This window comes from Choloepus didactylus, chromosome 19 (assembly GCF_015220235.1).
Source record: "Choloepus didactylus isolate mChoDid1 chromosome 19, mChoDid1.pri, whole genome shotgun sequence".
NCBI classification, from domain to species: domain Eukaryota; kingdom Metazoa; phylum Chordata; class Mammalia; order Pilosa; family Megalonychidae; genus Choloepus; species Choloepus didactylus.
The window spans coordinates 21,225,657-21,253,269 of NC_051325.1; the positions used below are offsets into that span (position 1 = coordinate 21,225,657).

Below are 27,613 nucleotides of genomic sequence, written 5' to 3' on the forward strand. Positions count from 1 at the left end.
CAATTACATATGTTTCTTGCATTATATTTTTATTTGACCGTGCTGCTTTGGATGATAGACATAATAGAAAAATGAACCAGTAGAGAGATGCTGTAGTTTGCACTCATGGAACATAGGAGATGTTGCTCAGATGTCAATGAGAGCATGTTCTGGACAATTATAAACATGCTTCTTTCAGCCCAGCAATCAACTTAGTTTACAACACTGAGTGTGGAATCAGAATTTAATTTAAATTGATATATTAACTTCCTTACTGTGCTAAAATGGGTGAGAGGTTGAATGTGAGAAGACATTCAGTGGTTAGGTCAAAGTTTTATTTTGCAGTAATATCCAAGAGGACATTTGATGGTGAATCTTTGTCTTCCATGGGAGGTGTCTGTCATATAGCAAATGGCCAGTGCATTCTCTTCTCAAATCAGAATATGCTTATCCCCAAAGTTATCAGAAGCCATGGGAAAAGAAGCATTCTAGGAGAGTCGATTTTACTCAAAATTTGTGGAAAGGGGAGTTAAAAATTTAAATTGTAGTTTAAAACTTTCTATTACCAAAGATGTATCATGGAGTAGTAGGAGAAACTGAGATTTAAGGATAAAACATAAGTACATAATCATTTCTTAGATTCTTCGCCAACGGGAAGGGTACCAAGAACAAGTAATGAAAAGGCCACTCGCCTTTTGGAGGAGACTTGGATTCTGGCTCCAGCTTTTTACTAACTAGGTAAGTGGCCTCTGGCTACCTCTCCTGGTGTTTTTCTGGAAGGATTGGAAGAAATGCTGTTTTACGCTTCCCTGATGTTGTGGGAGCTCTTTTCCACTCCTCTTTGAGATTCATCTAAAATGTCTTCTCTCTGATGCTTTTCTCAGCTTTCCCAGGTAAAATTGGTCTTTTTCTCTTCTGAGATTGCACAACATCATCACATTAAGCGAACTGAGGATGCTCATGGGGCAGTCTTTTCTACTACAGAGAGAGTCTTGGGGGTGCAAATATTTCTGTGAAATGTTCATCTTGGCAACCACGGCACCTAGCACAGTGCTGACACATAGCTGGTGCTTGTAGAGTTGCATGCTGTCTTTTGATGGAGAATGAAGATGGGGCTGAGTCTAGAGTAGGAGATGACACAGGGAAGAAGATCGAGAAGCTGTGTGATGCCAGGACACCAAGGCAACTGGGCAGTGAGCATCAGCTTGAGAACACCCATTCCTGAAGAAGATCTAGCAAGGTTGGAGGGCCCCAAACTTGGACAACTTGGTAAATTTTCTCATGAGCCTTTCCTGCCTGGAGCATCAGGTGACAACTGTGTCCTGGCTCAGTCACCCAGAGGTTCATGAGTGAGAGTACATGATGAATCTCCGTGTAGGTGTCTCCTCTACCCTTGAGCTTTCCAAATCCACCACTCCAGAGGTTAATCTGTAACAGCTGCATCACTAAAAGTTCTTAGGATAATATGGAGTGTGTTGTCAAGCAATCAATGAACCAATTAACAAAAGGTGGCTTGTCTAAGACCATCCTGAGAAATGGCCCACTCTGAGGTCTCTATTATTAGCCCTGGCATAAAGAGAGTGAGGATAGAGGAAATTTAGGTCTCCAGACCACCAGTCATCTTCTGGATTTCCTGTGGGCAGGTAATTAGAGAAATAATTTTCAAACTATAACAATTTCTGTGACCAGATGTCTCACTGAGTTATGAGTAGTTTTGTTTCTATCGGTTTGCATTCATTTGCGGGAAACAATAGTCTCCACTCCCAACCTCCGTTATCTTGAATTTTTCTCTGTTTGGAGCTCATAGCTCAGATTTTATAAATAGGGTTCGCAAGGTTTCTGGAATGGCTGGACATTTTCCACTTCAGGAAGCCATGCCTTTGAAAGTCAGACTTGGCTGGCCTGGAGTGGGGTGGATTAGGGGAGATTCTTTAAAGAATGAAGTATATGGATCATTCACTTTAATCACGGGCTGCTTTCCTCCTTCTACTCTTCATAGTTAAGAAATCAAAATGTAGGGAGAACTTGGAGAAACAAAGTAGTCACTAACAACTTGACTTGCTTGCTGTCTACAAACATTCAGGCCATACTCTGAGTAGGAACACGTGAGTCATGTCAAGTTGCACTTGGTGGTCTTCCCTGAGTAGTCTCATTGTCCTAGAAATTACATTCAACCTTGTATCTTTGAATATTGATATTTTCTTACATCTTAGCCAAAGGTACAAATAAATCCAAAATAGTTTTTAATTTCTGATTCTCTCCAAGATATTTTAGTCTATGAAAATCAATAACAGCCAGACATGGAGATTGCTGGTCTTCATATTGACATTAATTAGCAGCAAAGAGTGCTAAAACAAACCTGATTTATAATCACCAATTAGTCCTATGCTTCACACGTGACTATTATTTTCCAAACTGTGACTGTTGTCACTTTTGGTCCAGAAGGTAGGCTGTTCCCTAGACTTAGCCTAAGGGCAGGCTGTCAATCATGGTGACCTGCCAGTGGACCCATCTGGCTATTCCAGTTGTGCCATGGCTATCAGTCCACATCTGTGCCATTTTGCTTGAACTGGTGATTCCCACACTGAAGCAAGCATCAACCTGTCTGCTTAAAGGATTCCACATTTCAGCTCATCACCCAAAAGCTCTTGGGATGCCCGGCTTTCTTTCCTCTATTTTCCACTTGTGTCCAGTCTAATGGGGTTTATAGAGCTGTGTTGCCTCTTGAATGGCTTTGTTTTGCTGAACAACTTTCAGAATAATCTCGAAGAATTCAGACCTGTCTGAAATGGGTCTAGGTCACTGTCACACCAAATGTAGGCCACTACCACTGGGTTAAGAGCTCCCCCATCCTAATGATGTCTGATATGATAGCAGAACAAACTTTTATCTGTCAGCCTACCCAAGGCCCCATTTTTAACTACTTCTCACTTCTTGGAAGGTTAAATCAGTAGTAGATAACTAGAATCTGATGCAAAAAAAATTCCTTAAGTGAGGCATGGGCATCTAATTATGATGATGAGCCTTCATGTCACAAATGATCCTGATAGAAGAAAATAGTCAGAATGATGACTTCTCACTCACCTCTGGCCTTGTGCTCAATGTTCTTGTTTTTTGTTTGTTTTTATTTGGACATAATTTCAGATGTACAGAAAAGTTGCAAGAATAGAACAAAGAATTTACAGGTACCCTTCACCCACGTACCCCAAATGTTATGTTACTACATTTGTTTAAACATATCTCTGTCTGTGTCACTGTGCATATACACACACACACATACATATATGTAATTTTTTTTCTGAATTGCTTACTAAATTGCAAATAAGATGTCCTATTTACTCCTAAATATTTTGATGTGCATTTCCTTAAAACAAGGAATTCTCTTATGGAACTATAGTACTATTATCATTGTTAAAATATTATATCTACTGTACAGACCCAATTCAGATATGGTTCTGTTGCTTTTAAAACCCAACTTCTAATTGAGAAGGTAGAAGAAGAAAGTGGATTGAAGTAACTTATAATAAATGCTCACTAATTGCTATAATTACTTAATTCAATCCTTACATCCCCTTTATAAAATAGAGATCTAATTCTTTACCAATGAGGAAATAGACACAGAGATGAGACATCACTTACTGAAAAGAGACAAAGCTAATATGTGCAGAACACCTGCCTAACAGTGTGCCACCCTACCATGTGGAACACATTTTGGGCCTTACCTCAGTTAATCATCACATAACTATTATTATCCCCAACTAAAATTTGAGAGTTTGGGTCACTTGCTCAAGATCACAGAGTTAGTAAGTCTAGAGCCAAGATTCAAACCAAGCACGTCTGACTCGAGAGAGGCCACCATTCATCACTACTCCATGGTGCTTTCCAAAGAAGTATAGTTTGCCAAACATCCATATGTTTTTAAAGATAGAGAGATTTGTTGTTATGAACATCATAGGATAATTTTTTGAAATATTAACTTGTGCATGTCCTCCTTAAATAGTTTTTCTTCCATATTAAGTAGGTAGCCACTATTTAGCCCTTTGCTTCTGGAGAAGTTCATGATATAGGGCCCAAAGTGGAAATTGCCCATAACATGCTTCCTTTCTATCTCTGAAAAGCTTACACAAGTTGAAGGGATTATACTAGGTGCTGTCAAGGGAGAGCAATAGGAGTATCTGGGAAGCAAAGAGAGGAAGGGGGATTTGATCAAGCCTGGGGTCAATGGATTCATTCACATCTCTTGGTGGTAGCTGCTGGGGATGGCTGTGAGGTGCATGAGAGTGATTTGAATGCTAGATACTGGGGTGTCTATCTTCAGCCCCAGCATCAGAAAAAGAGCTGGGCCGCTGAATCACAAGGGAACGTGTTCACCGAAATCATGGGCTTCTAAGCAGTGACCAGCATATTCTGCGGACCAAAGATGAGAGAGATGTTGTCAATGTCGACAATATCTGGGTGCTATAGAATACCCCAGAACCTTTGGTCCATCTTGAATAATGGGAGCCTTAATACAGTAGAATTGGAGCTTACAATGAAATTTAATTGTTAAAAACATGACCGGAACACTTTTTCACATTTGAGTTTGTGACAGATATGGCCTTTTCATTCATTATCTATATGACCTTGGGAAAGTTACTGAGACCTCCTGGGTTTTCATGTGCTCTTTCATAAAAGGAAGTTAAACTAAATACTAGGTCTTTACCAACATTCAGTTCTGTGATTCCATTACTTTTTTCTCTACTTCCATTAAGTGGTGGAAGAGTCTGGAATTGGCTTGTGGTTAAGATGGGTAGGCTCTATACTGTACATAGGATGGAATTTAATATAGAGGCTCCTCTGTGGCCTTTTATTCCCAACTCTTCACTGGCAGAGTTTATTTTTTTACTTCTTGGATCACTGAAAGACAAAGTATGCAGGATGTTCAGTATGTCTTTGCCTAAAGCATAATGACAGATAAGGAAATAAGAGAAGCCTGAGTGAATTCCTGGACCCTGCAACTCAGGAATACTCAACTCTGCTAGTCAACACCAGGTGGAAAGTCAAGTCAAACATTTAGGTTATGTCCTGTGTGCCAAGATGACCAGAAGGACTTCAGTTAATCTGCCAGAACTTACTCTTTTGCATTCTCGAGAGGGTTCAGTATAAATGAGTAAGTATTGCATTTCTGTCAAGTAGTACTTTTGCCATTTCAAATGCTCCTTTTTCCATGGATAATCATCTGAATGTGAGAAGTTAAGTGGTAGACATTGTTGATATCCTTGATCTTCCTCAAGTTGATATAATTGGCTTTCAAGGATATACACAGGGGCTGATGTCAATGAAATTAAATCTGTATCTTTAATACATTTGGATGTAACAAGACTTTTAGCCTAAAAGAAGTAAAAGAGACTAAAATTCAGTGCACACTGATGCACACTGGGTTGGGAAATCTGGACCATTGCTATGAAATCTAGAGCATTCTTTTCCCCAAATTGTTGTGACAGAACGTATTTGTCTAGATCAGCAAATGTTCTATAAAGGCCTAGATAGTAAATATTTTAGGATTTGCAGACCAAAATAAAAAGGTCTCTGTTGCAACTATTCAGCTCCGCTCTTATATGTGAAAGCCGCCATAGACAATACATAAGTGAATTGTTGTCACTGGGTTCCAATGTAACTTTATTGATGGACACTGAGATTTGAATTTCATATAATTTTCATGTCACAAACTATAATTCTTATTCTTATTTTTTTTTTGACAATTTAAAGCCATAAAAACTATTTTCAACTTGGAGGCAGTTCAAAAACAGGTGGTGGGCTGTATTAGTTTGCTGATGCCTGACCTTGATGGTCTCTGCTTTTAGCTATGAGCTGTATGGAGTAGAGTAAAGCCTTGTTTGGTGAGACACAGAAGTGGTGTCTCATCTTGACTTCTTGACCTATTGAACATTGGCTGGAAGTCATTGAAAAAACTTCTAGACTACATTTGTCTTTTCTATAAAAATGATGTATTGGGGTAGGGAAAGAAGGTAGTAGATTCTAAGATTATAGGAGTTTCAACTCAGTTCAATCATCCCAGCTAACACCTTGCTGGCAGGTATTACACTTATGCAAAGTTACTGGCATATTTTCTTGAATAGTTACAGTTGTTTGGTATTATTGAACCTACAGGGCCAAGTTTTACACTTGCAGTATATCCCTCCGGTTGAAATTTGGCTGTGCTGTAATTTCTTTCTTTTTAATTGTATTTTATTTTATTTTTTTTTAATTCTTTTTTTTTTTTCACCACTGTGTCTGGAGGTAGTTTATTATACAGTAATGGATAACTGGTACAGTATCCCTTCAATTCTTTTTTTTTTTAACTTTTTATTTTGAAATAAATTCAAACTACAGGACAGTTGCAAAAACAATACAAACCCCATACACAGAACTCCAGCACACCCCAACCCCCCTCCACCGATACCCAGATCCACCAACTCTAACACTGTCAATTTACCATTTCTTTCTTTCCCCCCTCCCTCCCCCCTTATCTATCATCCATCATCTATTGCTCTGTCTCCTGAACATATGAGAGCAAACTGCACACACCTTCAACAAACAGTATAATTTGCATATGCATTGCCTATGAACAAGAATATTCATTTATGCAGTCACCTTAAGTGTAGTTAAGAAGTTCAAGAAATTTAACATTGATTCAAAGCTTGCATTCTATATTTCATTTTTTTCTTATGTCCCAGTTGTGTCCTTTTGAGCCTTTTCTCCTCCATTCCCAGATCCCATCCAGGAACATCTTTGGCATTTAATTGTCACTATCTATCCAGACTGTCTTTTTTTTTTCAATTGTGGAAACATATATATAGCATAAATCCTCCCATTCCAACCCACCTCCCCAGCATTCCATTTAGTGGGACTAATCACATTCACAATGTTGCAATGCCATCACCTTCCCACCATCTATTACTAGAAATTTCCCTTCACCCCAAACAGAAACCCTACACTCATTTCTTAACTCCCCATTACCCCTTCCCCCACTTCTCGTAATCCATACTCTTCATCTCTATGATCATATTCTCTGATACTTTCTTTGTGTTTACCGTGGGGCTTAAATTTAACATCCTAAATCTGTAACAATCTTGTTTTCTTTGATACCAAATTAACATCAATAGAACACATAAACTATGTTCCTATACTCCTCCATTCCCCTACCTTTATGTAGTTCTTGTCAAAAATTACATATTTTACATTGAGTTCAAAACTGCTGATTTATCATTATACTTTATGTACTTTAGATCCTGTAGGAAGTAAATAGTGGAGTTATAAGTCAAAAATACAGTAGTATTGGTATTTATATTTACCATGTGATCTTTACTGGAAATCTTTATTTCTTCAAGTGGTTTCAGTCAATTGTTTAGTGTCCCTTCTTTAACCTACACAATTCCCTTTAGCATTTCTTATAGGACTGATCTAGTCCTATAAGAATGGTGATGAAGTCCATCAGCTTTTGATTATCCAGGAATGTTTTCATCTCCCCCTCATTTTTAACCTCCAGGTGTTTGTGAATTTTCTAAGTCTCTTATGGTTATTGACTTCTAATTGTATTCCATTGTGGTCAGAGAATGTGCTTTGAATAATTCCAAATTTTTAAAAATGTATTGAGGCTTGTTTTATGTCCCAGCATATGGTCTATTCTGGAGAAAGTTCCGTGAGCACTAGAGAAGACTGTGTATCCTGGTGGTTTGGGATGTAATGTTCTATGTATGTCTGTTAAATCAAATTCATTTATCAGATTGTTTAGGTTTTTAATTTCCTTATTCGTCTTCTGTCTGGTTGATCTATCTATAGGAGAGAGTGATGTGTTGAATTACAATACTGAGTTTCTCCCTTCGTGAATGTGGTATCTCCATTTTTAAAAAGTCTTCTTTTAAGTCTTTTATAAAAGTTTTATTGTTTTCTTCAAATAGGCCCTATACATTTTAAGAATAAGTTTATTCCCCAGTTATTTGCTGTACTTGCTCATATTTATAATGATATCATGTAATTCTCCCAAGTGTATTATCTTATGGATGACTGCTGATTATTGATTTTCCTATATGAGTTTTACAAAATGGCTTTTGTTGAACCTATCATTATTTCTAATAGTTTTTAGATTATTTAAATATGTAAGACAGAAGAAAGTGAGTCAAAACTCTGTTTTAAGTGGGCTGGAGGAGAGGCCCAGAGAGGGACAGGCCCAGAGCCCCCCTGCCTGATTCCTCCTCACCTCCAAGAGGCCCCAGAGACAGTCGCTTCCAGGGTGTCTCTTGTGCTCCACGATCACCGTTTGAAAATCAGAGAGGTAAACAATACGATCATCCACAAATAATGGTTATTTTACCTCTTCCTTTGTTAATGTCTATACCTCCGATCCTGTCATATGGGAGTTATTTAATAATATAATACATAATATTTAATATTTACTAGATTAATTATTTAATAAGTATTTTAAAAAGAATGAATGATTACAGTGTCTAGTACTTCCAAAGGTTATTAGAAATGATAGTAAAAAAGGCATCTTCATATTTTTCCTGACTTTAAAGGGAATATTGATAGTGTTTCACCACAAAGATTAGTACAGTCTATTTGTTTGAGGTAGATATCTTTTTATTATATTCAAGAAGCTCCTATTTTTATTTTATTTAAAATATTATGAGTAATGGATATTGAATTTTACAAATGCTTAAACAGCATCTATTGAGATAATCATATGTTTAATTCATTGATCTTTGAATATTATGAATTGTCTGATTATTGGACTAACTATCCTTATAGTCCTTGAATAGAATTATTTAATCATGGTATCCTGTTATTTGAATATACTATTGAATTTTCTATGCCATTTTCTTATATAACAGATTTTCTCTAAGTAATATTAATTTCTAATTTTCCTTTCATTAAATGCTTGTTTGTCAAATTTGGAGATCATGCTAGCTCAGCAGTTCTCAACTCTGGTTGCTCATTGGAATTATGTCTAGTAACATTAAAAATGCAGATGCCTCATTAGAAATTACTCTTCTCTAATTTATGAATGCCAGCTTTTATATTTAATAATTCAATACTTTTGCTTTTCTTTTAGGCCTTACTACTTTGGTTGTTTAGTTTGTTTCACTCCTGTTTAATAAAGTGGGTTTACATATATCACTCTGGCTACACAACTGGCTGTATCCCATTGCAGTCTCATAATTATTTTCTAAATATGATGTAACTATAATTTAATTTTCCCTTTGATCCAGGAGTCATTTGGGAGAGAGATTTAAAACTTTCAAGTGATTTTTTAAAAAAGGGTTTGTTTGTAATTTTGTTATTAATTTCTAGTTTTACTTCACTATGATCCAAGAACGCGATCTGGGCAGTTTCTACTTTTAGAATGTAATGAACTTTTCTTTGTGGCCTAATACATAGCCAGTTTTTGTGAAAATTCACAGCTATTTACAAAGATGAAGTATACTGGTACACCTTTTTAAGGTTCGGTGTTCAATATATAACTATCAAATGATCTCAACATTTTATACTGTTAATATCCCCTATATCTTTATTTTTTAATTTATGTTTGGCTTCTTCATTGTTCAAGAACTGAGAGGCTTTTTACAGTTTCCTATCACTATTTCATTTTTAACTTCTCTTGCTTTTGTTTCTAATCAGCCTGTGGAAGGTTAAATCAACCTACATGACTGTGAAAGCCTCTCTTAATTCAATATTCCACTAATTTCTAGTTGTACAGAAAAATAAGCAGCCATAAATATCTCTCCTGTGTTATCTGATGCATAGAGAATATGAGTTGTATCTTCATTATGGGTGTTCCAAAAATTTTTAAGTGGTGAATCCCTTTGTTCTGTTTAACGATTTATAACTTAAGCATAACTTCTGCTTTCTTTTTTTGTTCACATTTGCACCACAATTTTTTTGGCCATTTATTTGTCTATTTTTAAGTTTCAGCTTATTCTTTATTTGAAGTTTCATTCATATGACAGAAGAAGCAGGAATTATGTATTTACTTTGTTTCTGTGGTTGCTGAACTATGCCTTTCATTGTTAAGCCAATATATTCATATAAACACCTTCTACATACAGAAAAATTAATTACTTCTTTCAAATAAAAAATTTTCAAAGATCAATTCAGAAATTTGTCCCACAATTGATATATTACTGATTTTTGTTTGGTGTTCAATACCGAGGCATTACGAACAATTTGTATACAATTCTCAACTCTAGTGCTGAAAATCTAAATATCCATGTAGTAGTTTTATAATCCTTTTGCAAACAGTTATTTGAGTGACATTTTAAGTATAAATTTGGGAGGCATACTGCCTTAAAAAGATGCCAGTCTCTTAAAATTTGGATAAACTATTAGGTCCAGAGTTCACAAATTTGAAAGCTACTAGGCCTAGAGTTCACATCTTAATATCACACACCATGACTTGAAATTTTCTAAGTTTGCACAGCACACTGACAAAGTTATTAGGGAAAACTGAACTGTCACTACCAAAGATGTCACATGTAGCACACAATTTAAAAGACACAATTTGAAAGACACATAGCACACACCTTGAAAGACACAGTCAAACTCAGGATGTATTCTAACAAAAACAACACAACTAGAGAAGACGTGAATTTAAAATATTTAGGTCATGTTAAATGCTTGACTATGAGTACAAATTGCCATTTCATTCTGGCTCATTTAGGATAAAAAAATGCACGTCATCTCCACCCCTCCCACCCCCATCATCCTGTGGAATGAGCCTCCCTTGATGCCACATTCCCACAATTTCTATTTACATAGAAAAATAAACAGCAGCACATCATTTCACGTCTTAAAAACAGCATTTACACATCTGTACATATCTATCTGGAGATATATCTTTTCCAGCTATAGTTTGGGCTTAGTTTTAACTTTTGCAATAACAGCTTTGGCAGACAGCCTTGCTGGTCTCTTGGTATCCTCCACTGCTGCCCGTTAGCTGAGTCGACCTCCCTCTTGGTTGGCAAGATGCTCACTGTGGCATCCTGGAGGTGGTGCAGCAGGGAGGCAGGTCCTGGGTTCCTGGCAGAAACTTATCTTTCCACTGTTCACCTTTGGAATAGCTTTAGTTAAGGTGCTTTTTTTTTAAAATTATGGCACACAGTTGATTTTGGGTTTTGGCTAAATCTCAGCCTTTTTTTTCAATAGGCAAATGTGTCTTTGTGACATAGTTTTTGTGCATGGGTTTTCTATCTTTTTACTATGTGTTAAGTGCTTACTCTCTGTTTCTCTTTTTATTTTTCCTTTTTGTAATATGAATTGTATTCCCCCATCCTCCAACCCCACCCCCACCCCCCCCACCCCCCAAAAAATTGGAAACTATTTGTGAAAGCTCTGGGAAATTACTTTTAAGTGATTAAACATTCTTCAACATTTACTTTTAATCTCTCAAGAAGCCATTTTGGTTACTGAAGATTGTTAAACCTCTACCTTCCCAGATTTCATTGTTAATCCATTGGCACTGTTTAACATTTTCTTAACACTATAAAGCAACAAACTTCCCCAAAGTTACTTGTGTCTCTTAGAATAACTGGCTTCCCAAACCATGCTACTCCTAGCTCCTTTGTGCCATAAGATTATTAATGTTGTAGAATATTTTCAAGTATCTCCTGTTTATTTATGTACTCGTTTTTTCAACTGATCACTTATATCCTTGTTTCATACCTTTTAATGGTCTAAAATTAGAGCCTTTTGCTGTTTACTTGAAAACAGTTAAAATCCTCTTCTTTGAACCTGAGCTGAGACGTCAGATGAAGCAGATGAACCTTAAACGTCCAGCAATTCAGAGGGGTGAGTGGATCGAGAAAGAACTTGGACTGTGAGCCATCCCACCCAGGGTACTTGATCTCTGCCCAGTTGTTCTGCGTTTGTCGAGACCGCGGAATCGGGGACCCAGGTTCCGCTGTGGCTTCCATTGCGGGCACCACTGACTGTGCCAAGCTTCCAAGCTTCCTTACTTAAGCTTCTGCTGGCTCTTTCTCACTGAGGAGGGCACCATCTGCTCTTGTCTAGGTTGCCAGCAGTCCTGATGTTGGGGGGCATCAGTGCCAGAGGAAATGTAACAAAAGGTTACTGATGACACGGTCCTCACGGCTGAGGGCATTTTCCAAGTCTCTGCCCCATCTTGGAATGGGGAGGGGGCGTCATGGGACACCCACTTCTTCTACATGGAGTAGAACCTTGTTCTCCAGCCCTCAGGCCTCAAAAGGAAAACAGGCAGGATGCTTTTCTTAAGAAATGTGGGCAACCACTTATGAACTCTGGAACTAAGTATGAATTGAATGGGTAGATAAAAAAGTTATTCCATTCAATCTGAATTGTTAACTGTTGCAATTTTTTAAAGCCCTTTCTACTAACTGGTTTCGTCAGAGAGGGCTTTATGGTTCTTTTTTCATTAATGGCAAAGCACTTTTTTAAAAAAAATTAAATTCAGTTTTATTGAGATATATTCACATACCATACAATCATCCATGGTGTACAATCAGCTGTTCACAGTACCATCATGTAGTTGTGCATTCATCACCCCAATCTATTTTTGAACATTTTCCTTACATCAGAAAGAATCAGAATAAGAATAAAAAATAGAAGTGAAAAAGAACACCCAAATCATCCCCCCATCCCACCCTATTTTTCATTCAGTTTTTGTCCCCATTTTTCTACTCATCCATCCATACACGAGATAAAGGGAGTATGATCCACAAGGTTTTCACACTCACACTGTCATCCCTTGTAAGCTACGTTGTTATACAATCATCTTCAGGAGTCCAGACTACTGGGTTGGAGTTTGATAGTTTCAGGTATTTACTTCTAGCTATTCCCATGCATTAAAACCTAGAGGTGTTACCTACATAGTGCATAAGAATGTCCACCAGAGTGACCTCTCGACTCCATTTGAAATCTCTCAGCCACTGAAACTTTATTTTGTTTCATTTTGCATCCCCCTTTTGGTCAAGAAGATATTCTCAACCCCACGATGCCGGGTCCAGATTCATCCCCAGGAGTCATATCCTGTGTTGCCAGGGAGATTTACATTCCTGGGAGTCAGGTCCCATGTAGCGGGGAGGAGAGTGAGGTCACCCGCCAAGGTAGCTCAGTTAGAGAGAGAGAGAGGGCCACATCTGAGCAACAAAGAGGTACTCAGGGGAAGACTCTTAGGCACAATTATATGCAAGTCTAGCCTCTCCCTTGCAGTAACGAGCGTCATAAGGGAAAGTCCCATTATAGAGGGCTCAGCACATCAAATAATGGTAAAGCACTTTTTAGCAAGATTTACTCCCAGTTTTTAGACCACTCTAGAACTTACCTGGTCAACCCTGCCTGTGTTACCCTGGAAGAGATGCTGCTACAGTAGAAAAAGCTGTAGATAGACTGGCTGGGAGTTAGAATAGTTAATCAACCACCTAGAGCACATTCCTCGGAAGCCATGATGCTTAGTTTCATCCTTCGGAAAATGGGAATGACACCACCCCTGCTGATTACAGGGGAGGTTTTTGTGAGGAATAAAGGAGATGATTATAAGAAAACAACATGCCAGGAATTGCAAAGGACTCTACAATTGGAAGTGTCCGTTCTCTCCTCCCAAAGTGAGAGGAGCAGAAATTTCCATCTCACAGATTTCACTTCTCCGAATAAGAGACAAATGTTTTAGCTGAAAGAGAAATAAATTGGCAGTCTGTTCCACCTGGCCCACTCATTCATTCATTCAGCAGTTATTCATCATGGGTCTTCTATGTGTTCGGGACTCCTCTGGGTATTGACAAACAATACTTGGCAATTCCAGTCCCGTCTCTCGTGAAGCTTATACTTCAGTGGGGAAGACAGGCAATATTTAAATACAAAAGCAAGATTATTTTAGCCAGTGATTGACATCAATAAGAAAAGTAGGATCGAGGCACAGAAAAGGACCAGGTGGAGGAGGTACGATGGTTGGCTCTGGAAAAATCCATATTTATTTATTCTGGAGAATTAAAACATATAAGTAATCAAACACCATGCACCAGTGAAATGCTTGAATTTCTAAAAGACTTTCATATTCTCTTTCATTTTTTGCTCTTTTTAATAGCTTTTAATTATACTGTCCAGATATGATCTAAATTTAACAGCCAGCCACAAGGAATGTGAAACCCAGCTGGACAAAAGATCTAAACAGGAAGCATACATACCCATTTCACATCTGGTGCTGCCAATCCCCACGCCATATGTCTCTAAGACGTCCTTTACTGTCCTCATAGAGTCATCGTACTTGAGTGCGAGGCCAAGGTAATTATAGGAGCTCAAGTTGATGACATCTTTGATAATTCTTCCAGTATATCTGCAGAGATAAGGGCAATTGAGCACAAAGGTTTTTCTCATTTATTATCAGCTGAGAGCCCTGTAAAAGACTCTCACGAAAGAGATGTTGGGTTGGCCCAGATCATATACTTTATTCTTTCTTTTCTTGGTGCTATTTCAACTTGCACTGCTGTCACCACAAAATACCCTTAGAGGAAAGAAAACCCCTAATTAAGTTTGGCATTTGGAAGAACGTTGGAGAAAGGCACCCAAAGCCATGGGTTATTACTTAGCCCTGATTTTCCTTGGGTACTTGCTTTCATGCCACCCATGTTCTGGTTTAAATTCCAGCAAGAGCATGGTCTTTTAAATGAGTAAGAGCCACGGTGATCACCAGCTCCTTTGGTGAGAAGGAAGAGGGTACTGTTTGCCCATAAAGCTGAAAAGGGCTGTTTCTGGGTGGCTCTGTGTGTCAGGTCCTGTACCTTCTGACACAGGCCAGGCTTTAATTTCAATATAAATAAGCCACCCTTGGCAACTTATTTACCAGGACTTCTTCCACCAGTGTGTAAAGGGCTTGGCAAGCCTGAATGATGGGAGACCAGCTGGTTGCAAGGTCTGGGTGTTTTCAGATCTGTAATCTGAGGCCAGGCTAGTGGTTCCTTGAAAAGGCTTTTCTTTCCACCGTGTCTCTCCAAGTGGCTGCCTCACCTAAATGTCCAGTTGTAGTCATCTGATACCCTCTCCATCAAGTCAAACCGAACATCTGGGGCACTGCAGATGGGCCGGTTCCAGCTGTCTCTGATTCGCAGGTAAACATTCCGACTGTAAAAATTCTCAAAGTCTTGATACAGCGGCACAAAATCCTGTTGTAACACAGGCAGAAGTTTAACTTTAGTCTCTCTCTCTCTGTTTCTCTCTCTGTCTCTTTTTTTTTTTTTTTTTTTTTTTTGTATTTCATTTGCAATTGAAGGCTGGGGGAAGACCAGGAAAATCTATACAAATAAACCATTGGCAGATCATTTATGAGCAAGAGTCAATAGGTGAAGGGGCAGGTAGGGTACACATAAATGTGAGAGTCACCCCCACCCTCCAAAGAACATACCCTTTATTGGAAGAAGTAAAAATGAAACAAAGATAAGAAAGATGACAGGGCAATAAAAGGTGAGTCCCGAATCGAGTGGCAGAGACAATGAATCACTGCAGTGTTCCTAAGTAGGGAGAATCCCATTTGAAGGGCAACAACAGGTGATGACATCCAAAGCAGTTTAGTTGGTTAAGATGGTTAAGATGACAATTTCGTATTAATTGTTGTGAACATGAATATCTCCACTTATCGTGTTTACAGGAGTGTGGATGAACTTGAACTGTTGGACCTGTTGCCAAAACTGCTGTTGGCAGGTAGCTAAATGGGCAAGGGCTCGGAAACCAGGCTGATAAGCAGGTGAGGTAGCAGCATCGTGTTGCCGTATCAAGTTTAATTCACATCTTGAGGGATTTGCAATCCAACTGACGCTCCAAGAAATATGTCTCTATATAACTTTGTCATCTAGCTCCTAATAGTTAATACAAGGCAAGAAAATGGCAAAAGTCATAATTGTGGTCTTTGGATAGTCCTCAGGTTAGAGCAGGAAGGAGACTCAGGGTGGCTTCATGGAGGAGGGGCCATGGAGATGGGCACTGAGAGTGGAATGAGATTGTTGCAGGCAGGGATGAATGGGGTGAGTATACTGGAAATGTGGGGGTGTATTTGAGAGCAAGTAAGAGTAAAACATAAGACAGACTGTCACCATTGCTCAGAACCTGGAAACGCTCCCATCTGATTCCGAGTCAAAGCTGAAGTCCTGACCCCAGGCTCTGTGGGCTCTGACTCCCCATTACCTCTGGGGTTCCACCCCCAACTACTCCCTGTGCTGTGGATGAGGCCACGAACCTCAGCACAGGTGGTGGGACCTTAAATGTCCACATAAAGCTTGGACTTTTCACTGGAGGCAATGAAGATCCACTGAGAAACCCAGAATGAGTTTCCCATTCTGTCTTCTATCCTCTTAGCTCTTTGCACTCCTTCCCCTGATAAAATGAAGCATATTTCCTGAGGGAACCTGGAGGGCCTTAGGGAAAGGCTTTGTGGAAGACCTTCTTATGCTACTGGTTTGCCCACACTGCTCCTCCCAGAGGGAAGTGCACAGAATCTGCAGGTTTGGTGGCTGGCGGCTGCATTCAACCGACAGTCTTTTCTGGCACTGCAGTAACAATAGCATCATTTCTTGGGGGGGGGATTGTGATTATTTGAGGGAAAGAGTGTTCATTCCCACATACTGGAAACACTCTTTTGCCCATGAATTTGAGGCACTATTTGGAGGACAGTTGGGCAGCTCTATTGGTTATTTCTTAAGTTGAAAATCTCATACTAAATGCATTTTCTCTCAAATAAACTAATAACCTGATGGAAGTTTAATTTTTATTTAAAGCTGTAAGGTTATGACAATCAATTATACCCTTTCATATCCTCACAGAGAAATGGACATTTTTTTGAGAGGCAAGGGGATTGAATAATTCTAGAAAACTCTTTTCCAAAACATTTCCTCTTTGATTCATTAATATTTTTTTAGACTGTTTACTGCTTCATGGATTATCCTATGTCCCAAAAGTTATTGGGGTTCCTCTCATTTTAATTCTTTAAAGCCTCATTTGAAATGATATTACCTAAACTCATCCAATCAAGAGAAAAGTAAGAAGTAGTTCTGTAAGTAATATTTGTAGACTCTGAGTGGGATTAGAGTTTTAGGCTATATATGAGAAACCTTGTTCAAAATAAAGTCACAGTTTAGGAGAGAAGGAGAAAAGAACCAAACTATAAAATTAAAAACTAATTTTAAATATGGAAACACAAGATGCACAAGATACTGGGGGTGGAGGGGACATGGAGATCATATAGTTCAGATACTCCATTTGACTCATGAGGAAAATCAGAAAGATGAGAGACTTTAACAGTGGTCACCCTCCCGCCTCATCACTTCAGAGTGGCATCAGGTTGACACCTGATCCAGCTTGTCCCAGATTCCCTGGTGACGACAAAGAGCATGACCCACGAGATGGACAGCTGGGCCAACAGACTGCCCAAGTTGGGAGGAATGTCCATTAGTCATAGGGAACTTGGCATTGATGTGATGAAACAATCTGTGGCTTGCTCATGCTCTACCTCATGAGAGACAGTAGTCATGATCACCTGAGAGCCTGAGAGAAGTCAGGAAAATCCTTCTTCCTGCCCAAATTTTCTGCCTCCTAGCTCGGAGATCAGGAATTTGTACCAGTGAGGAAATGGTCAGATAGCCTTTTGTTGAGAGAGATGCTCTCCGGGAACAAGCAGGAATTTTGACCTACTCTGTGGATCAAGGAAGACTACTTTGTAAGAAATGATGTTCATGTGCAATAGAAGTTTTATAAATAAAGTACTTAAAACTTTCCCTGAAAAAAAGGAAGGCAGAGTTTTTTTAACTACCTGTAATTGTTTGTTTGTGGCTGAAGTGGGCACTAACCCAGATCTGAAATGCAAGCTTGGCAGCCTACACGTTCTTGAGGGGGGCAATTGAGCTTGGAAACCTACTTAGAATCCAAGATCCGGTCCTTGGCTGAACCGACTTGCTCTGGCGGCATTGTTCTCTTCTCCCACCCCACCTGGGATGCTTCTTGCCTCTCCACTCCTATTGCTCTTCAGGTGCAGTCGACACCTTCCAAAGGTCAATGTTCTCTAGCCTTAGGCAAGCCTTGCACAGCATTTTAACTATGTCAGAAAATGAAACTGGATTGATATTGCAAAAACAGAAGCATTGCAATAGGACACATCTTAATTCATCTCTAGATTTAATTTCTCACTTAGATTATTCACTTTGTTTTCTTCCTGAGACAAATGGATAGATGTGATAGTGAACCCTGGGACACGAAGTACACATAGGGACACAATCAGTTTTGGGATAGGGTAAGGGAGGGATCAAGTGAAACCTAAACATGCAGCCACAAAAATGGCTTTGATTTTTCTGGCAATATGACCGTCTTTCTTTTTCTACCTTTCTACCTGTATGGTACTTTATAATTTTCAAAGTGTTACAGATATTTCTATCCAACTTTGCTAGACAAGTCAATAGAAAGAAAGAAATTTTGAGTGGGCAAATTAGGGATTATATCCAGTTCGAACCCCAGTTGTCTTCCCGGTAAACCATGCTGTAGGGCTTGATATTTATAAGGAAGTGAAGACAATATAGCCATAACCCACTGAAAATGCTACCAGATTTGGAAGCTTGTATTCTCTTATTTCATGTAACTACATGCCCATTCAGTAGCAAACTGAATCATAGATTTGGAGAACTTGGAAGATACATTACTCAATGTGCAATAGAAAGAGGAAGATACATTATTGAATATTCACTTGTGACTATATTGACATTTCTGTTCTCAACTAATTTTTAATTTTATATCAGTATTTCCTTTTGGGAAATATCTATTTCTCTTATCAGAGTTGAGCTCAGAATAATAACAAAATATGTTTGTGCTTTCTTTTTTCTTGGTAAAGGTAACTGTGTTTCACTCATTTAAAGTATGAGAGACACAAAGTGAAGATGGCTAAGAAATTAGAGGGGGATTGAATAAAGATTGCAGACTGACACACCTGTAGTTATCCTACCTATTACTCATCTAAAAGTCCTATAAAAATGATAAAAAATAATATTCAAAAAGCAAAATAAAGACAAGCTACTGGTCCTGGCAACTCATTCCATTCCTCTTCTGCAATCACTCAAGTAAAAACATAGGCAAGTGAGGATTCTCAAATACAAGGTGTGCATAAAGCAAAGTGTCATCACTAGTGAAGAAAACCTAGTGCAGTGAGAGGCACTGATTTCAACCAGCAGATGAAGTAACATCTGTTGAAATGATTTAATAGAGCAAATAGAAAAACTATTTATATTGTGTACAAGTAACATCTTCAGGGAGACACACAGAACAAAGAATCCTGTAAAAAGATAAACAGTTCAAGAGTATAATAGATGCAGCTAAAAAGCAAATTAATATCAGAATATTAAGCTGACTAATTTTTCCAGAACACAGTGAAAAAGGACAAAAAAGAAAGTATGAGGAAGTCAAGAGATATATAGGACAGATTCAGGAGATCCAGTATCTCTCTAATAGAAGTTGCAAAATTGAATGAAGAAAGATGAGGAGAGAAGGAGGAGGAGAGGAAGTTGATGAAGAAGAGGAGAAAGTGAATTAGGAGGAGGAAATTTCCTAGAGATGAATAAAAATTTGAAATCTAAGATGTAAAGGACCTATCAGGCACCGAATAGGGCAAATAAGTAAAGACCCACAGGAAGATACAACCTAATTAAAGGTTTCAGATTTCCAAAAATAAAGAGAAAAATCTGAGCAGTAATCAGCGTGGTGAACATCAGTTTATTTACATGGAAATAGCAATCAGATTGCTTCAGACTTTTCACAGGGGACAATGATGAAAAAGATTACTGGAATTTTATTTCAGAATGATAGAAATGTTTTGGAACTAGATGGGGATGGTGGTTGTATAACATTGTGAATGTTCCAAATGCCACGGAATTGTTCACTTTAAACTGGTTAGTTTTATATTATGTAAATTTTACCTCAATAAATTAAAAAAAAAAAAGATTATGAAGAAAGATTATTTCTAACTTAAAATCCTGTACTGAGCCAAGCTAGCAACTAAATGAGATAGCCAAATAAAAATATTCCAATGAATACAGGGAGTCATGAAGTTGAACACACAGAGGCCTTTTCTGAAATAGTTATTTCAGAATGTACTCCAAGAAAACAAACAATGAAGTAACTAAAGAGGAAAATGAGATGCAAAGAAAAATAGTGACTAAAGAAATAGTGGAATATGGTTAAGCCCAAATATTTGTTTATATGGAATATAAACAAAAAGTGAAAACAAAATAAATAAATGAGAACATGCAGGATGGATATATGGGAGAAGTGCCTAGAATGGTGCAGTTTCCATTTACTACTTTGGGGGAAATTGTGAGGGACAGGTTTGAAGGGGAAGTTCAAGCACCCAGTTTTGGAGTGTCAAGGCTAAGAGGCCTATTGGGATGCAATGCAATGGTGATAATGTAGAGTGATTGCTGAAGAATGGAATCAAGTGGGCAGGTTAAAGGCTTGGCCTAGACAGGAGTACAGACATCTCCATGGTAACAGGCAGAATAAGCAAGACTATGAGCACAGGTGCAGGCAAGTGATGGTGGATAATGTGTATAGAAGTTCTGATATTTTCCATTTCTGTAGTGAAACAGGAAGCAATATTACTAGCTGGAAGTCAGGAGGGCCAAGAGATATCAGAGGTTTGGGAGAGAAGTATGAAAAGTCATCTAGAAGAATGAGTGACTAAATGCACAAGGGTAATGTGGTATGATTGGGAGGTGGTACTGAGGGCTGCATTAGGCTAATGATACTGATTTTAAAGTGAGATGGGTCAGGAGGGTGGGTGTATCAAATTGAGGGGGTATCAAGGATCAAGGATCATGGATAGGAGGAAGGAAACAGGACACGGGAAAGTGCAGGAGAATGAATAGAGGTTAAAATCAAGGGGTTGTAGCCTTCATGGACATGATGAGATAAAAGAGATGTTGCAGACAGTACTGGAGGGAATAAGCTAGTCACAAGCTTGGAGTAGGCTAGTAGATTCCAATGTACAGCCAAGGACAAGAGCACCGATCTAATATTATCAGCCCTCAAGTTGCTGGTTAATCTGCAATAGTTAAGCTCCCAGGACGACCCCAGTAAGGATAACTGTGAAAGGATGGGCACCTGGGCGCTTCAAGAGACTATTGCTTCCCCCTCAATGCAGGTGATGACAGGTCTTCAAATTCAGTACCTCTAGGTGGGCAGTGCTTCTGAAACTTTGATGTGCATCCACATCATCTGAGAATGGGCTCTGCTTTGGTAATTCTGGGCTGGGGCTGAGAGTCTGCAGGTTTAACAAGCTCCCAGGTGTTACTGTGGCAAGGCACAATGTGAGATCCCTGGACCAGCAGCGTTGGCAACACGTGAAGGCTTGTTAGCACTGCACGGTTTTGGCCCCACCTCAAAGTGACTGAAGCAGAATCTGCATTTTAACATGATCCCAAGGTAATTTGTGTAAAGAGTCAAGTTTGAGAAGGACTGCTCTAAAACATTAATTCTCAACCTTGGTTGCACATGAGAGTTACCTGGGAAGTTTTCATAAATCCCACTGCCCAAACTGCACCCCAAACCAATTAAATCTGAATATCTGCCTGTGAAGCCTAGGTATTAGTTTTTAAACCTTCTCAGGTGACTCCAATGTGCCACTGAGGTCAAGAAAACCTGGTCTAGTAGTATCTTCCCTCAAGCTACTGGCTAATTTGTTAACTTCTGACGAATACCCTGACAAAGCTCTCTGAGTTTGGACCCAGCCAGGTCCAAACAGGAAGACCAGTGCCTGACTGCCTGTTGGCTTTGAACAAAACCATATCTCACATCCAGCGACGTTGATGGACCCTATTCATGAAATTAACTCAGAGGAAAGCCACTCTGGGCTAAGCCTGCTCTTAAACCAGGAAGCAAAATGTCAATACAGGAAGGTAAGTTGTAATACATGCAAACATTTGGATATTTGTCTTAAAATTCTCTATAGCTATAACTTTCTAAATATTCTTTGTTACATGTGGGAGCAAAAATTCTTGGTTATGAGACAGAAATGTCTGGGATTTACTTGTAGGGGGCTGGGAAGTCTCTGGATATAACATGAACACAAAAGTGCATCAGAAATGTTTTCTAATAAGCTAGTGCTACATAGATGGGGCCTTGTAGAACCGATTAGATATGGGGGTCATGGATTTGAGTCATGTGGATCTGTAGAAAGGTTTGTGCTTGAGGTTTTGTGAGTCTCTGATGATTCTTGACATTAGTTTCATTATATTTGCTGATATTTGCTTCTGCATTTTGCAAAGTTGTACTGTTACATCACTGAGAAAGTAATTTATACATAAGTCTGTAAGAAATCGCTGTTGAACTCTAAAGTTGCCTTTGATAAAAGAAAAAAGAAATGATACTGGTCCAAAAATGAAGAGTTAAAAGGAGAAGCTAAACAAAATATTTAAACCTTGCATCTTCTTGTCTTGTCCTTTTTATTGTTAGTGTCTCCTGCTTATTAGCAGAGTCTGAGGTATGAGGTACCGTGGATCTGTGAATTTTTTAGTGCTCTCTTGGATGGAGGTTGTGATTTTTCTTTTCCACTTAATACTGAAATGATTCAGGGGATTATCAGAGCCTTCATATTCTGGGGTCTGTTTCAGGGTGTTTGGGCCAGAAATCGAAAGGAGGGAGAAGCAAATAGAGATTCTAATTTAGTTTGAATGGATGTTTTTGTCATATTAGTGAGATAAAAGTTAGGAAAATTGGATTAATAAATTATTTTTGATTAAGAAAAAGGTCAAAGAGTAAAACTGAAACAAGAACATTCATTTATGTTTTTTAAAAAATGTAATTGCTCTGCTCCACCCCCACTTCACATATGCACTCCTTGCTGGTGTTGTTTTGCCCATGGCTGGTTTGTCTTGTGGGACAATCTCTTCTGCACTCCTACCAATCAGAGTAGAGAACCAAGTAATGCTCGTTTTTGCCAAAAAGGACTGAGGGTCATTGAAAAGTAGCACAATTCATGTTTCGAGCAAGAGAATTCAAGTTATGTCTCACCTTATTAATAGAAAGAAAGAATTCAGTCAAAAGTATGGGGCTGGCCTCTATCTTGGGGCTTGCCCTTATGAAGCTTGTTACTGCAAAGAAGAGGCTAAGCCTAATCATAATTGTGTTAACAGGTTCTTATTAACTGTAATCACTATTTTCCTGTGAATGTGACCAGGTCCCTGGCAACCGTATCTTCAGGCTGACATTTTATCTTTTTAACACCACTCCAACCCCATTCCCATATATTTTTTCTCCAATTCAGTGTTATTGAGATATATTCACATACCCTACAATCATCTACAGTGGGGTAGATTGAGTAATTCTTTTTTTTCTTTTTACAAGTTGTTTTTTCATTAGTGTTCTATTTACATTGCAGAACTTCTGCCAACTGCAGCAGTTTAACTTTGGCACAGTATTAAGTTCCATTTCTTTTGGGGATTGAAAATCCTATTTTTTGAGACTGTGTATGTCCCAAAATGTTTTCAGTTTCATCAAATATTGGGCCCATTCACAGTAAATCAGACATCTTTTGTTGAAGAATTGATCTCCTTCAAAGTTTAGGCAAATTTCAATCATCTGACTTAGAGAGTTTCTGCTTCACATGGCATGGAGGCTCCCAAGTGTCACTATCATCTGTTTTTTCTTTATCCTCTTCCTGATCATCAACTTCATCCTTCTCCTCATTTTCCTCAAATAATTCTATACCTAACTCTGATCTTTGTCTTTCTGCAAAACACCTTCTGACCTGCTCATAGTCCATATGTGATCTGTTAACAAATTCATCAAGGTCTTGTTCATTAAGAAATTTGTGCTTTAGGTAATAATCCTTTAGTACTGCAGTTCCAGTTTTAAATTTTATGAGTGATGCCATCCTGTCCCAGTTGTTAATTCTTCTGCTTCCTCTAGGCCGCCCACCTGGTCTTCCTCTTCCCCTTCCTTTGGGTTTCCCTCTCCCCCTTTTTCTAAGGGAAGACAAACCATTCATACTACTTGAATTGGTGCTTTGATAGTAGTATTGCCATTTTATGTTTCCATTTTTCCAAGCATAATGGATGTCCCCAAACCAAATAACTATGTCTGTTCCAGCAAGCCCACTTTCTTCGGCCAACTTGTCATACTCTTCTGATTATGGCCACTGCGTTCCGACAAATGCACTTTTAAGCATGTGCAACTGCTCAGGTGTTTTTTGTTTTGTTTTGTTTTGTGTTGTTTTTAATATCTTGCCTCTACTAGCTGTTTTAGGTGGACTAGATTCATCACTGGGAGAAGTTTCTCCAGAGTCTTCTTTGAAGCTACCTGCATTACTTTCATCTATTTCCATTTTCTCTTCCTTTAAAGCTTTTGATTTCTTCTTCTCTGTAAACCAAGTCTCAATTTCTCTTCTGGTAAGTTGGTTTGCACTCTTAACCTATTTAATTCTTCATCTGTTACTACAGAGCTGTTGAGAAAACTTGCCTGAAGAGCATGAAGCTGCTCTGCAGTCTTTTCTTTAAACTTTTGTGGAGTAAAGTCTGGAAAAGAATTCCAGGATTGTTTATGCTGTGAAGTAACAATAGTAGGGCATTCCGTGGTTTCATCACTGGAGTCTATAATAATGGTGGTAGAGGAATCATTGTTGAGATGTAAGCACTGATTACTCTTTGAATTTCTCTGGTTGTACCTTGTGTCACTAAACCATTTTTTAATCTCTCCTTTAGTCAGCCCTGTTATTTTCATAAGTCTGAAAATTTCTGAATTGTGGGGAAACTGATTTTTAAGGTAGCTAACTTTTTTTTTTATTCAGTTTTATTGAAATACATTCACACACCATACAATCATCCATGATATACAATCAGCTGTCCACAGTATGGTCACATAGTTATGCGTTCATCACCACAATCTCTCTCCGAACATTTTCCTTACATCAGAAAGAATCAGAACAAGAATAAAAAACAAAAGTGAAAAAAGAACACCCAAACCATCCCCCCCCATCCCACCCCATTTGTCCTTTAGTTTTTATACGCATTTTTCTACTTATCCATACACTAGATAAAGGGGGTGTGATCCACAAGATCTTCACAATCACACTGTCACCCCTTGTAATCTACATTATTATATAATAGTCCTCAGGAGTCCAGACTGCTGGGTTGGAGTTTGGTAGTTTCAGGTATTTACTTCTAGCTACTCCAATACACTAAAACCTAAGAGGTGTTATCTATATAGTGCATAATAATGTCTGCCAGAGTGACCTCTTGACTCCATTTAAAATCTCTCAGCCACTGAAACTATTTTGTCTCATTTTGCATCCCCCTTTTGGTCAAGAAGATACTCTCAGTCCCATGATGCCGGGTCCAGATTCATCCCCAGGAGTCATATTCTGCATTGCCAGGGAGATTTACACCCCTGGGAGTCGGGTCCCACGTAGGGGGGAGGGCAGCGAGTTCACCTGTCGAGATGGCTCAGTTAGAGAGAGAGAGGGCCACATCTGAGCAACAAAGAGGTACTCAGGGGGAGACTCTTAGGCACAATTATATGCAAGCTTAGTCTCTTCTTTGCAGTAACGAGCTTCGTAAGGGCAAGTCCCATGATTGAGGGCTCAGCACATCAAACCGCCAGTCCCAATGTTTCTGACAACATCAACAACAGTCCAGGAGAGGATGTCCAACACTTCCACACCTTCCCCCAGATCCTCGAGGCTGGGGACGGGGGGGAGCTGTAAATATATTTTTTATCATCTGCCCAAATTACCCTGGGATGTGTCACTATTTCACTCCAGCTGATACTCATCTACCGTTATCTCACTTCCTACTCAAAGTTCCATGCAATTGTGGTGTTTGGACAAACCGACTGTAGAGCTGTACTGTTTAGAAAATTTAGATCCTGTAAGGTAGCTTTTAATTCTGCCAGTTGCTCTTTAGTTTTTTTTGCCTGGATGCCAAATGAATCAGGGTTTGCCATTGTGGTTTCATGTTTGACAAGCTGAGGAGCTGGAACTGCTGCTGTTGGCTTTGTTTCTGCAACAGGCTGAGTAGCAGGTACCTGACTTTTCTGTACGTTCGTTTGACTTGGAACCCCTGCCACCATCAAGGCTATGGGTGCTGTTACTGACAAGGTATTTTTTCCAGCTACTTGTGTAAGGACCAGGCCCAGCTGACCAACTATTTGGCATGTCTGTAAAATGGATGGTAAACCATTGTTGCTCTGGAAATATGTGTAGGAATAATAGTTATGGTCTGAGGTACAGTATGTACTGTTCCATTGAACTGTCATTCTCGCCTCCTCTACGTCCTCAGGAGTCCAACTAACACCATGTTTTAAATGTTGGTCTGAAAACCATATCTTGATCTGCTCCTCTGTATACATGGCTTGAGCAGAAAGAACTGTAATTTCTGACAGTGTTAGATAAAGGAATTTATAGTGTTAAGCAAAAAGGGGTTGTTATCAGATGCAGTATTGTAGGTAGGAATGCTATTTAGAGGAATTAAGATTTTGGAAATCAAATTAGAATTCTGTTGAGCTGATACAGCAGTTATCACTTGTGCTAATCCAGGAAGAACTGCTGCCAGGGTCACTACTGTGCTAGCAGTATGTGGATGTAGTCTACTTACAATGGAAGTACTTGTATTAGATTCAGAAGCTGAAGAACTTGGATTTTCTACAATTTCTTCATGGTCTGGCTTGATTTCATTCTCTTTCTCTTCAGGAACATCCTCAACTGAGTTATGATGAACTGTAATCCATTTGTTCTCTACTTCATGTTTCATCATTTTCACGATAGGAGTTTTACTGATAGATATTCCTGAAGCAGAAGGGTCTGTGGATTCTGTGTGCTCTGAATTCTCTTAACAAAACTAACATCAAAAGTCAGATCATTTATTGTTTGCTCAAAGATTGTCTGGTTATTACGTTTTACCATAGTCAACTTAAAATTCTCTTCTCCTGGATGATATTTCAGATTATTCTCAGAAAGTGCATCATACCTTTTGGTAAGAAAATCGCATTCAACACAAACATAGGATGAATTTAGCACTACATTGGGATGTTCTGAATCCATGTGAAAAGTAAACATATTTAGATCTGGAGTTTGAAAAGTACAATATGTGCATTCATAACCACCTTCAACTTTTTTATTTTGCTGATTGTCAGAATCCAAAAATTCATGAACCTCTTCATCACTTGAGATACTCTCTGCTCTGGTGTTTTCTACAGGTGTGAGAACAGGAGGCCCTTCATCCAAATCAGATTATAAGCTCGAGGTCTGAATCCCGTTCACTGGTGAGGACCATGCAGCGTGGAGTTGATTTTCGCCTGCTTGGGATTCTGATGTGGGGAAAATCTCAGTGGTGATTAAAAAGCATTAAAAAACTGTTCCGTTTTCTTCATTTGAAAACAATGAATTTCGGTTCTTCAAGTTCATGTTTGTACTCAACAAGTCTTATTAGCAGCTTTTTCATGGTGCAATTAAGTAAAGAGCTTAAGGTTAGCATTAAAATACTGAACTGCTGAAATTTTTGAAACAAAACTCCAAGCACTTGCCGTATCTCCCTCGGCATTCTGTCCTTTGAAGCAGAAGGGTGTCCCTTCAAAGTAGGAGGTGTTTAGCTCAGGCCATCATTACCAA

General features: G+C 38.8%; 1 protein-coding gene and 1 pseudogene across 1 annotated transcript in view; both read right to left on the minus strand.

Moving 5' to 3' along the window:
* The window catches only part of SPTLC3 (serine palmitoyltransferase long chain base subunit 3), a 171,090-nt gene that overhangs the window by 113,922 nt on the left and 29,555 nt on the right, over positions 1-27,613 (minus strand). Inside the window, 2 exon segments of the mRNA XM_037811845.1 lie at positions 14,175-14,323; positions 14,995-15,149. Coding sequence (XP_037667773.1) covers positions 14,175-14,323; positions 14,995-15,149 — 304 coding nt within the window.
* Positions 23,582-27,545, minus strand: LOC119515943 (annotated as a pseudogene).